The following is a 13345-nucleotide window of genomic DNA, read 5'->3' as shown; positions in this document are numbered from 1 at the left end:
AATCTGTGAGACAAGGTGCAACAATTTTCTGTGTTCAGCAAGTCTCTGCAGGAGCTGAATGCCATCACTCCTAAACTAAAAATCATAGCTTATAAAAGCAGCTGCAATTCCAGCAGGATGGATCCTCTCTAAATCAGCTTCTCTCACATCCCAGGTAGATTCCAGACAAAACAGAAGCAAGGCTCAGCCCCCTTATTCCATCTCAAACACAAGCAAAGATGCCACAGGATGCGCAGGAGATACCTGCTCTAGCTGGTGACTTTCTTCCCAGTGCTCACAAATAAGCTGCCGTGTCCTGAGGGAAGAAAGATCCTACAGAGATGGCAGCACTCTACGCGACCCATCGTCACGCTCCAGCTCAGACTTTCATTTTCTTAGCCTAATGACGTTGTTGTTTATACTGCAGAATAAATGCACGTGGTTTTTCACACATCAACAATCCAAGCTAAGATGAGTTTTGTTTAATTCAGCACCAAAGGGTGGCCCAGGTGCCCTTACAGGACAGGGCCCAGCACCGCTTCACCCCGCTGGGATGTCGGTGCCAACCCCAACCCCAGCCTGCACTCCTGAAGGGTTTGGGTGGCACAGCACTGGGGGGAAACTCTGAGCCTCTCTGATAAGCATCATCAGCTTGGATACGAAGCCAAATGATATAAATCAAAGTGATGTGCATCGCCGAACTCGCTGATGACTGATGAAAACGCTGATTTGTAATGTATTGGTACTACCCAGCACAGCCTATCCGGACAGGGATTAATGAAGTATGAGGACTCTGCCTTTGGTAAAAAGGGTTTTCAGTCATATTTTAATTCTGTCATTCATTGAAAAAAAAGGCTCCCAGAATTCCCTGTCAGTCTTGATTTCAGCCAGCTATGAGATGCTGGAACCAATACTATTTTTAGTTTTCTTTCTGTCGGAGAGGACACTCCCTCCAGCCCTGCTGATATTGCAATATTTTAAGGTTTGAGAGGGGGGTCTGGTTTTATGTTTGTTTGTGGTTTTTTTGTTTGTGTTTTTTTTTTTTAAGCGAAGAAGAATAAATTTTTAACTCCTAGACCTTTGCTAATTATAGGCCATCTCTGAGACATTCGAGCCAGTGAAGAGCTGCAATAAAGCAGGCAAGCAAAATACTACAGTGGAGCAGAAGGAGCACAGCGCTAACAAAAGAGAGTGGGTTATTCTTCTGCTCCATCTGCAGTGTTCCCGTGTAGTAGGTTTCCTGTGTCAAATGAAAGCTATTATTACATTGCAGAACATGGAGTAGGGTGAGGACAATACCAAAATGATTCAGAGGTGCCAGACTTGCAGTTTCTAAGAAACTAAACCCATGAGGTGAACCAGCAAAAGTCGTGTTAATTATAAAATAAACTTTTGTTGCTGTTGCACTATTGCAGGATGTTTAATGTGACAAAAACAAAGAAGAAAAAAAGAACAGTTTCTCTGATGTGTTAACTTAGCCAATTATCACGTAAGATAAACATATCACCCCCTTTTGGGGATCACCAGTAAAAGGAAAGACAGGATCTGGATTGTTCTACTTGTTCATTACTCCCACATCTATTTATCATCAACATTTTGGGCCCAGGCTGTATGCAATGAAAGCAGGCTGGTGGCAGGGTGCTAAATATTAGAAAACCCAAGCAAGCCACCACTGGCTGCATTTGCATAACACCTGGAGCCCTTCTTTGCTGTAGGGGGACTGAAGAGAGACAACCCCACAGCTGACATCCCAGTGAATGTTAAAATCATAGTTTTGCTTGTTTTTTTTTTTTAAGTTTCCTTGTGATCTTGAAAAACTGGAAAAAAGAGAGTTCCTAGACAAAAGCCATGAAGTTGTTAGAAGGCCAGCTGACTTCATCCAACCAAACCAGGCGTGCTTTATGGCAGACATTTAGGGGCATATATCCTCTGAAAACTCCATACAAAGGTTTAAAATCTGGTGCCCCTGAGCAGTGACACAAGCCAGGCACGAGCAAACAAAAGGTGGAGTATGTCATCAACATTGGTAATACGTTTTTAAGCAGTTATTTACTCTAATCCAATATTACACTGATTAGATAAAATTTAATAGTTTACATTAGCAGAATCAAAATCCTGTTAAAGAAACTTGATTTTTTTATTTTTTTCCAGCTATACAGAATAATAAAGGACCCAAAACACGTGCCCTCTGCCTCATTTCTTTACGCTTATTTCACCTAAACTAAATTTTTCTCCCAGGCCGCCCATCCCACCTTTTGGGTTTCTGCTTGAGATACCAAGCATCATGTGGAACAGTTTCAGATTCCAGCTCTTAGTATTACTGGCAACAAAAAGATATCATAATTCAATATTGGTATAGGTTAAAACTTTGTAGCACACAAATAACAACAGTTTATCTTCTCTGCTGGAAACACTCCCTTATTTAGCAAAAATAGAGTCCCCCAAACAGACATTAGCACAGTTTGCAGGTTATCTCCAGCTGAATGCTGGCTTTGCATACTCATGTGGTGCATGCATTCCCTTGTAAGTTACAGTATTTCTGAAAAACTTCAATAATATTTCCACTTAGCAGGAAGACAGATTTTGTGTTCCTTCCTTTCATAGCCACGCTTTAAGCAAATGAGTGAGGTAAAGGCCGCAGGTGAGTACTGCTCCCTTCGAAAACATTTCCTCCTCCAGATCTGTTCCCAGACACTGGCAGCTCCTAGTTTTAAGCAGGGAACAAAATTAAGAAGCTTTTCCTAATTAGTTCATCTGTGCTGCATTAAATTTGTGCTGGAAGGTTCCCAACATGGTCTGCTGCAATTATTACCAATGAATAGGCACCTCATAAAATACTGACACAAATGGCTTTCTGAAGGAACATTGGCAGGTTTGGCCACACCTCCTGTAATTATAAACGTGAAAAGGTTTTCTGAGGAAAATGGTTTTTTAATGAAGGTCTCGCAGTGTGCACTTGGGTTAACATACGGCAACCTGCACATGAGGTTCCCATGCAATATCCCACCTCCAGTCGAGCTCTACAAGCAGCCTGGGAGAAACTACTGGCCAGACGCTCACATCGAGTAAATTTTGTACAGATAAATACTGGGATTCTTGCCTGCATTAGGGAAGGAGGATGTGACAGGCCCAAGGATAACAAAAGCACCAACATTCAGGTGTCAAATACAAAGAATGTCTTTAAGGGAGCCTGTGGGGTATGCACGAAGGGAGAGAACTCTATTTCTCTCAAGGAACAGGAGATGACAAGGAGACAATCAAATCAAAAGAAGTGCATTGCCGATCAGAAACGATGGAGCCAAAGTACGTTTTTTGATTTGCAGAAAAATCCCTACTTGCCACATAACCTAAAAGCACTGGACAAGGGCCACGTCTCCCGTTTTTTCTTTCCATTTGAATGCAAACACCTTAAAGATGCTGTCAGCCTGTGAACAGGCAGACTGTGCAGACATAAAAGAAAATCCTTCTTCCCCAAGCACCATACAAAGATTCACAGTTTCTTTTCCTCAATAATTTCAAAAAAATTCTCTGTCCACAGTTTGAAGACAAAAGGAAACACAGCTGCAATTCACGAGCCACAAGGCTACTTACAAAATAAACTGCTCCGAAGCTTCCATGGCCAATCTCTCGGAGATCTGTGAAGAGCTTTTCTGGATCTTCTTTGAAGAAGAGCTCTGCAATTTCGGGGTCCTTCAGGCTGCCCGCTCGGCTGGTTGATGGCATCCTGCTGGGCAGTTAGCCGACCGACTATCTGGGTTTAAAGTGCTGCCTCAACCCTTGGCTCATCTGTATGAATGGAGCCTCTTCAGCATGGATCACTGCAAGAAAAAGATCGCAAGCCTTCACTGGTTATCCTCTGCTCAAAGACACGGAAACAAAGCAGCGGAGGAGCAGCCTCCACTTCTTCCAGAGCAAGCAACCCCCTTACACGAAGCAGCACAACCTATCTGCCGGGATGTCAAAGTCCCACTGAGGCACCGGTCAGGTATTTATTTCTACAGAACACAATTTGAAATCAAAGCACAAAACGAGGCGCATTCCTGCCCCAGCATCTGCTCAGCCCCCTGCACAGGGGTCAGCAGAATCGCGGTGATAACCAGTTTGTCACTAGCGAGCCTGTTTTACTCCAATATCCCCTCCCTGAAGAGTTACACATGCCATTAAATTACTGGTGGACTTCCTGAAGTGGACCACAACTGCATGTTCAGACCCCGTTAGGGACACACGGAACCTCTCCTGTTTACATTTTGCTGTCATTTACTGAAAACGCGCCTTGGAGCCCGTCCATTTCATAACACATCACGAGGTTGTGCTCAAATCTTCCCATCTCTTAGCTACAGGTGAAAGCCACGCAGCCATCGCGAGTGAAACGCCTGCTTTTTCATCCTAGGGGAAGAGCCCGAGGATTGGGATGTCCTCTCGGTTCCCCGCAAATTATCACCAATAAACCCAACCCCGTGTCACTGGCAAACAGCTGCTCACGCAGCTCCCTTCCTTCACACAACCCTTATCTGGTCGAGACTTGTACTTCTTTTAATTCATATTTTACATCTCAAAACCTACCCTTAAAGTTTTACATCTTTATGGCAGAAAAAAAGGCACTGAGTTGAATCAATCTCTCTATTGCTGCCCATTTCTCCTCCTTCCCAGGACAGTAAGAGCTCCACCTTTCTCCAAGCCTCCAGACCATCAATGAATCATTTGTTTTCCCCTCCCTGCGGAGCGATTCTGACATGGAAAAAGCCATACCCCTGCGTGTTTATGCTCGGTGGTACTCTCCTCTAGACAGATGCAGCACGTGGAAGTGCCAAAGACTGCCTGCTCCTTGTTAGTTCAAACAACTGCCAGCACGGCTACAAGGAGCGCACGATCGTGCGAGAGACAGCCAAGACGTACCTAGCTGCAACTGCAAGGTTCTCCAGCTTTCCTCCTGAAGACATGCGTGGGAGAGAGAAGGCAGAGCAGGGAAGCGAAATCCAGCATTTTCATAGCTCTCCTCCAAGCGGATTCAACAAGATTTATAACGCAACCCTGGATGTGTTTCCACGCTAGCCCACTCTCGGGGGCCGAGGGAAAAAACGGGATTGAAATCCCAGCGGTGGAGCAAGTACAAAATCCATGCAGAAGCCAGGCAGCTGTTCACAGCTCTGCCGTACCCCTCTCACGAGCGTGCACAGGCACATTTTGTATCGATGCCAGCATCGTCGTGGGAGCCTTCAGCCCGTTAGCACAGGACACAGCCGACGGAGCAGGGTGCACGGGAACAGGGCTGCCACCTCCCCACCTTCCCTTGCAGGAGGCAGTAACTCAGGCGGTGTGGGAAGGGAAATCGATAGCCACGACTCAGCCCCTACCTGCAGCACGCTACGTTTCTGGAGACTGCAAGGCAAGTTGGGTTTTGTTGTTGTTTTTCGGCCTTTCTTTCAAAGGAGCCAACAATATTCCACTTGATTCCAGCCCTAACAAGCACATAACACTGAAAGACAACTGTTTCGCATTTACAGCCCCGGCCGAAACAATAGACAAAAAGCATCAGTCAGAGGAGGGAGAGAAAGGGGCTGGGGGAAGGGAGCTGATAACCAGAGCACACTCAGTGTTATTGAAGGAATGCTTCTTGGATCGACGGTAATGATGTCATGTTCCATCTTTTAAGAAGCATCGGATTCTTACAAAAAGGACATTGTTGTTCAAAAGCAACTGCTGCGATCCCAGAATGCCCTTTTCCCTACATCTGTTAGTCAGAGGGGCTAGGCTTGGATAAACCTGCTAATATGGCCAGCAGGCACACGAGCCAGCGGAGGAGAAAGCCCTGCACACACACGGCCAGGACCCCTCGCAGCCTCCGCTCAGCCTTCCTCCCAGGCGGCACCCAGGGGCCAGGCTGGGCCCACTGGGGCGAGCTCCAAGTCCTGCGAGCATCAAGGCAGATGTCCTTATCCCTGTTCTTGGAAGTAACTGCTGCTTGGAGATGTGCGAGGGTAAAAACCACCGGGTATTAAGAACTTGAAGAGAGTAGGTGCAGGAGGATTTGTGGCACTCTGCTTGTCATCCTTCCTGCTCACACGGATCGATAAAATGCATCGGTGTAAAGTCCATCCTTAAGAAAGCTGCCTGCAGTGCTCCTGTTTTTTTAAGGATGTGAGAACACCAAAGCTCCCCAGATATCTTTTTGCCCAGACAACATGCCCGGCTTGCCACAGCTCGGCCGGTCCAGCAGCTGACACGCTCAGCCCCCTCGTGCAGAAACAACACCTGAACGCTTTGGGGAATGGATGTTAGGTCAAGGAAAATACAGATGAACCTTAAGAAAAAAAAATAAAAATGAAACTGCAGCTAAACTGCACCGAAAATTAAATTATAGACCGCCAAGCAGCTGGTTTCTAAATGACAGTCAGGTCGCAGTTACATATTTCACATTCTTCCACCCGGGCTCTCTCTTTCCTGCAGCTCCAGGGTCGGCGCAGCCCTCCCATTACACCCAGTTGCTCCCAGTGGACAGGACCAGTCACCTCATGGTGGTGGTGGAGGTCTGGAGGCCGACAGATGGGTGCCCTGGGTGCCCGCACCGCTCCCTGCCGCCCGGGGGGCATTTGGTATGTGTGCTGCAGTGAGGTGAAGCCCCCTGCTCTGCCCCATTGGTACTCGTACCCAAATGAAGGGACAGAAAAAACATCTCACGGCGTACACCACCACGATCCCTACTGCAACTGGTTCCACTCGTAACCACCCAGATGCTGGAGGAGGCAAAAAGGACTCAAAACAAACCAGGGCTGGAGCAAAGCACAAGTCCAGACCAGCTCTATTTTCACGTATTGGGCCAAACTAGATTGACTGGCTGGCTACCATTACTAGTACTAATGGCACTGATTACAGGCCAAAATACTTTTATCAACTTACTTTCATCTGAACAACTGCCAATTAGCAGAAGCTGCGTGCACGCATCCACAGCAGGCCGTGAATAAGGCGTCGCGTTCCCTGTAATCGTGGCCAGGCTAAAAGCACACGCACGCCTTGACCCGCGGCCCCTAGGAAGCTGGATGGTGCAGAAGGGGTAAGACCTGTTCCTTGGGACCTCTGCCTCCCGTCTGCCGGGCCATCCCCTGCTCGAGCCGGACCCAGCCCTGTGACTAAGTCCCCCCGGGATCCTGCAGAGCATGAGCACTGCTCTGCTGTATTTATGTGCCTCTTGAAGCGTTGCACTACAGAAACTCTAGAGAAATTAGGAGAAATAATGCTGGGTGCACATTTATTGAGGCTGGTCAGGCTCCTCCTGTCCACGCTGCACCCAAACACCCGTCCTACAGCACCCCAAGGAGCTGTTCCCATTAATAAACCAAGGCACCGGGTCTGTGCTGCCAACGAGAGGCAAGCCTACTCACCGAGACTTCCACCTACCTGCCCTGCAACTCCTCAGTCTCCCATCCAAACCCAGCCATGATGATGACCACAGGCACCTGGCTACATGAAGCACCAGTGCCTCAAAGCACTTCCAGTTCCTTCAGATGGTTCAAAAGTTCGTGGAGACCCAAACGTGACAGCTAATGCACGGGCTGCCTTGTAGGATATTAGCATTAAAAAGCAGCGCACGCTGTCCATACAAATGAAGTTTCAAAGAACCAACATATTCAACATCCTTCGGCTTCTCTACGTAGGAATATTATAACTGGGGTTAAAGAAACACCTCGGGAGCTTGAAATGGAAGCAGTGAGCAGATTTCTGCACGGTAAGGCAGCCCACCACCCTGCCTCTCTCCATCTCGCTGGGTACCAGGGGCACACCGCAAGGGCTCTGGCAATGGCTAACGAGGAAAGAGGAACGCTTTCCTCCATCACTGACCTACAAACAAGCAATTATTTGCTGTTTGAGATGTAAATCTTGCTTCACGTTATAGTCATCTACCACACGATACACTTCGGACAGCAAAACTAATAAAAACTTATCCTTAACATCAAGTGTAGGTACACTAGGTAGGTCTCCCTGATAATATGTGCATCAGGCTTAAAGACCTGTTCAGGAGGCCACTACCCGTGATTTTTAGGGCTGCACTCTGCCAGCAGACAATAAGGAGAATAAAATATCCAGCACAAACACACCAACCCTCTGATATCCTCCTTAATCAAAGCTACGGAACTGGGGGAACAAACACACAGCCCACCACCACCATTTGGAAACTGGTATTTAGTTTTTATTCCTTTAAGCATCTCCATCGCATGCAGCGCAAACACTTGCTAAATTTTGGAGTCATTTCCTCTACTAGGACCTAATGCAAAAGCATCAAATAGATGGGCAACGAGTGCATCATGCCACCGTCAAGAGGGAAAAAGGATTTTCTCTCACTTGCATATGGGTCAGATCCAGGGAGTGTATGAAGCCGAGATTAAATTATCCACTCAACACACTATTAAAATTTTCCTGAATGGCTTCCAGCTGACACTAAAAATTTCCACCACTTTCATAAATATGGTAAACTGGAACTATTGAAAGAACTGACTTTGATTTTTTTTTTTCTTTTACTTACAATTTATCCTAAAGCAAGAGTTAGATGGTACGAATGCTTAAAATACCGACTCGGAAATTTCTGTTCGCTTTCAGTACAGCACTGAAGCCTTGACTTACAGTCCCAGGATTTTATATTTTTTAAAGGAGCAGACAAAACATTTTTAAATACAGTCTGAATAGAAACAAATAAGGTTAAAAAAAAAAAAAAAAAAAAGCTACATTATAGAAAGCAAGTTGCTGACTGTACACAAAACGTGCAGCAGTCGCTATTTATGCATTTTCAGGCAATTTCCTAAATATGAACCACACAGCATCCCAACCAGATACACAGCACGTGGGAGCTGTCTGCTCACACACCGCGCAGGGCAAACCTCAGCTGGACTTTGAAGAAAGGAGTTGCCCAGCAGGTAGAGGAAGTTTCTTCTCTGACTCCCAGGTGAGCTGCCAAAGAGGCTCTCCTGGTTCACAACTACGTAGCACAGGCATCACTTCAGCAAGACTCCACTGCCGAGCCCAGGAGGCTGACAGCAAAACATCTACAGCACTGCAAAATGAGGCCACGGTGCATGCAAAGAGAAGGCAGCACGATGAACAGCGTATGCAGTGTCTGAGGCAAGAGATAGAAATGGTTTGTGCTGCTTTGGCACCTACCCCTCCAAGACATGGGACGCAATTCCTCCTTCCAGCAAGCTTGCCCAAACAATATACCTGTTACCTGATTTAAAAAAAAAGAAAAATAAGAAGTCCTGCCAAGTCACCAAGTGCTGTGGATGTTCCTTAAAACATCTCTTAACACTGGCTCTGGCCCACCCAGTCTACTCTTTTTTTTCCTGTTCTGATAAAAGTGGAGAACATCTCCAGTGGCTCAATGTGGAAAACAAGTTATTCTCTGCTCACTGCAGAAAAAGACCATTTCCTTGAGCAGCTAAAAATCAGTTTCCTGTCCGTGCTCGATTACGCCGTGGCAGATGGTATCAAAACAGGTGCATTCTAGGTGACTCTCACAGCGGAAAGCCTATCAGCATCTTCAAGCCTCACAAAATGACTGATTTTAGCACTCGATTCATGTGAAACCACACACCGCAGAGTGCTTGCGTACTTGGGTAAGCCTTTCCCATCAAGCTAACAACATGCTTCTCCTTCTAGTTCTGCAATTTGGAAGTCTTCCTAGAGTGGTAATTAAGGAAAAAAAAAAAAAAATCCCCGAAATGAAACAAGAAAAACCTGGAGATGCAGCAAGTGGCATTTTGCTCCTCCCGTGCCCTGGAAGAGGGGCAAGAGGCACTGAGGAACATCTTCCCTGGGATCCTGCTGACTGCCTTCTGCTGTTTAGTAGCGAGCTGCTGCTGAGATGAAAAAATGCTGACAATGTCATAAACTTGCCCTTCTGATCCATGATCCTAAAATCATTGGTTTTGGATTGCTTGTTCTCCACCAGGATCACCTGCCATTAAGGAAAATGGAGGCGCAGACGGATGGTGCTGTATCAGAGACTGTCAGGAGGGTGTTCAACATTTAGGGGAAAAAAAAACACATCCAAAATGTTGTCACTAAATTGATTAAAGAAGGAACCACCCTGAAAATTATGCCAACCACAGGCAAAACAAAGACACATGGGAATGGGCTGAGGAAACGGGAATGCAGGCAGTAACTGTGGACCACGGAAAGCCCCACTGCAACACTGTTCTCTGCATTGGCACCTCAGTCTCGAGCTTGTACTTGAAAATACATATTGTAGAAGTGAAAAGACAAGAGTGTGTCTGCCAAGGGCCGAAGCAGGTGAGATCTCACAGCCTCCACAAAGCTCTACAACCCCACATGCACCTGGGTACCACGAGTGCTGCTCACTGCGAGTGATCCGAGGTCCTCCTTTGCAGCAGAAGTTTACAGCAAAGAACGGTCATAAAACGCTGGCCCCTTTATACCTTCTGCATTCCCGTCCGTATGTATGTGTAGAAGGAAAAGATTATAAGGGTAAGAAGAATTTGTAGCTGGGTATTGTGGTGAATTCTGGCAGCTTTTTGTCTGTGCGAGCAGCCACGTTCAAACAGCCTTTTCTTCCCCAACATGATAAATTCTTCTTCTTCTGACAAAGCAAGCCTATCACTCCTGTAAGATTCCTTTTTCTACTTTAAAAAAGATTTTTGAGGAATGGTTCTCTCCTGGAAAAACCTCTTTGCAGATTTTTTTTTTCTCCTTTCTTTCTCTGCTTCGCTACCTGTATTTTTTTCTTGTATTATACTTCTTCACAGAATAGCCTCAGGAAGATACTTTTATCTTGGAGTACTGCTTGCATTTGCCTTATACATGCACTTGTACACTGTGCGGCTTACTTTGATTTCCTCTCAAGATTCTGACACTAAAACGTCCATCATAACTCCCTGAATTACTTACCCCAGCACACTTTCTGATCCAGTTGAGCTGTTCTGCTTGGATGTTTACTTTCCAGGAATGTCACGAGCAAAAGTCAGAAAGTTAAGTTTCCCATAGCTCAGGATCATCTTCTGGGTTGGGTGTAAGTGTTTATTAGGATGATCTGCACCAGCAGTAAGCCAGCAGCGATTACCAAAGCAACAATTACCCTGTGCTTTCCATTTTGTTTTGTGTTCTGTATTTCTATTACTTAAAATAGTCAGAAAAGATAATTATCTAGGTAAGCCTGTTCCCGTGCTAAAGACAGATACTCTGAAGAAACTGAATCTATTTTCACAACAGTTACACATGCCAGTTATAAACAAACACGAGTACACCTAACACTATCAGCAATCTTGGAAATATTGCTTTTGTTAACTGGCAATTTCTGCAGCGTCACTCACCCAAGAAACACAAAATCTGTCACTGATCTTGCGGCTTAAACAACACAAAGAAAACACCTTAGTGATGCAGTTGAAAGAAACACTAATACCAAAAAGCATCTTGTATTTTTTCCTCCTTATTAAAGCAAAAACATTCAATTGGATCAAGTTAGGCCTACACAAAAGCTGAAAAATGGCCAGCGTTTGCTTCCCAAGGACCAATGTCAGGTACTCCAGGAAGCACTAACCAAACCCTGGCATAGCCAGCACTAACATCTCCCGAATCCCTTTGCTTGTGATAGTCCTGGTATATTTATTATGAAGGTCAGCTCTAAATTTAGCAATTCCTTAGGCTAGCAAAGCTATGAGGAAGACAACTGGAAAAAAATGAAATCTTCTGCCGCCTTCTTTAGCAGTTCATTAAGTTCTGCCAGCTACTTACCTTTACGTGGTGAAGCATCGCACCAAAACGTGTTCTGCACTGAATCACCTGCAGACAGCTCGTGCCCACCTCTCTCAGCTGGCACTACAGTGATTGAGGAGTGTGAGGTTTGACGGCTGTAGCACAGGAGATGCTGCTCAGCGGCCAGGAGAAGGTTGGTGAGCAGCCAGCTGATGGGAGTCCATCAGGTCCAGAGGGAAAAATACAGGGAAACTCCAGCTGCCCATAAAAGAAACTAGAGCCAGATGTCCTAATGGGACTGGAGCTTTAAGAAACCTTTTCTTGACCCCTAAACCAATTCTGCCCCAGAACAAGGAATACAGTAAACAAGCAAATTAGCTGTTTTGGACTCAGACTCAGAAATAAGCCACTAAAGCCCACAATATAGGCAATTACCCTTGAGAAAAGAAGTAATTAAAAAGTTTCAGTATCATACCCAGTTTCAGAAAGGAGGCCTGAAAGGAAGCAATTTGAAGTCTTTCTGACCAGTAAGAACAGGAAAACATTTAAACCATGCACACGATTGAATTCAGTGGGACACAGCTCCAAATCTTCCCTGAGCAAGCAGAAACCTGGGGACACTGAAGCCAGCAGCAAGGATCTGGGATTGAAATTAAATTGAACAGAGAAATCCAAGAGAGAACTGGAAGATTCTGTGGGAACTGTCTTGTAAAAAATAAATAAATAAAATAAAATAAAAGCAATCCAGCAACAGAACCAAACCCACATCAGCCAGGGGCCTTGGGCAGTCGCCCATCCACTCTGCTGCCGGGCTGGAGGGCGAGGGGATAGTGAGGAAGCCGAATTACTCACAAAATCGCGATGACTTGGCTCTGTGAGAAAAGCAGGTATCACAGATCATACATCAAGCAAGCTGGTCACTCAATAAATCTGGAAATTAAACATCACTGAGCTACGAAGATGAGCAACTGTCCCAGGAGTTACTTCAATAACTCCAGAACAACGTCAGCTCCTTGCAACAGCTCCTGCTCCAGGGCAGCACACACCAAACCGAACAGAATTGACTGAATATTTGGGGGAAATAACATCCTGATCTTGGGGTGACCCCAAGAACTAACAACTATTTGTCATTCACATAACAGAACAGGGAAGGATCTTCAAGAAGTACTGAGCGAAGCCTGGTACACAAAATTATTCTGAGCATTGGTTTGTCGTAGGTAGAAACCAAACCACCTCTGGACTGAGAGCTGAAATACTGATAGGAAGCTCTGAAAAAAGCAAGAGATCAGATAGATGATGAAACGCTCCAAGGGAAAAGGGCCTTGCAGCCCCTGAGCAACCACAGGTACTGTGCAGAACCTGCAAAATATTTGCAGTTAAGATCTCAAATCAGAGAGGAAAAGAACACGAGTTTTATTTAGGGCAGTTGACAGCACCAAAAATGATACAAGAACCATAAAAAAATAACGTGAACGAGCAACAAAACAAGAGATGAAAGCTCCCAAAGTAATGAGTGATCAAGCACACCCCTACTCCCAAACTAAACATAACTCACAAGAAATGAGCCTTGGGCAGACAGCTCAATGAAAATAATTACACAATTACGTGAAGACAATGTCAAATAAAAAAAAAAAAAAAAAAGAAAGAAAAAAAAAAAAAGAAGAAAAAT

The 13345-nt window shown here is 45.4% G+C and overlaps 1 protein-coding gene across 1 annotated transcript in view; it reads right to left on the bottom strand.

Moving 5' to 3' along the window:
- Positions 1 to 13345, bottom strand: part of TAOK1 (TAO kinase 1) — a 71576-nt gene that overhangs the window by 39025 nt on the left and 19206 nt on the right. Inside the window, exon 2 of the mRNA XM_082776620.1 lies at positions 3571 to 3797. Coding sequence (XP_082632746.1) covers positions 3571 to 3702 — 132 coding nt within the window. The 5' untranslated portion in view covers positions 3703 to 3797. The remainder of the gene's footprint in view (positions 1 to 3570; positions 3798 to 13345) is intronic.

Source organism: Aythya marila, assembly GCF_965140915.1.
Source record: "Aythya marila genome assembly, chromosome: 20".
In the NCBI taxonomy this organism is placed as follows: Eukaryota; Metazoa; Chordata; class Aves; order Anseriformes; family Anatidae; genus Aythya; species Aythya marila.
Note: the sequence above shows the minus strand (reverse complement) of the source record. Positions and strands in the feature narration are given on the sequence as shown.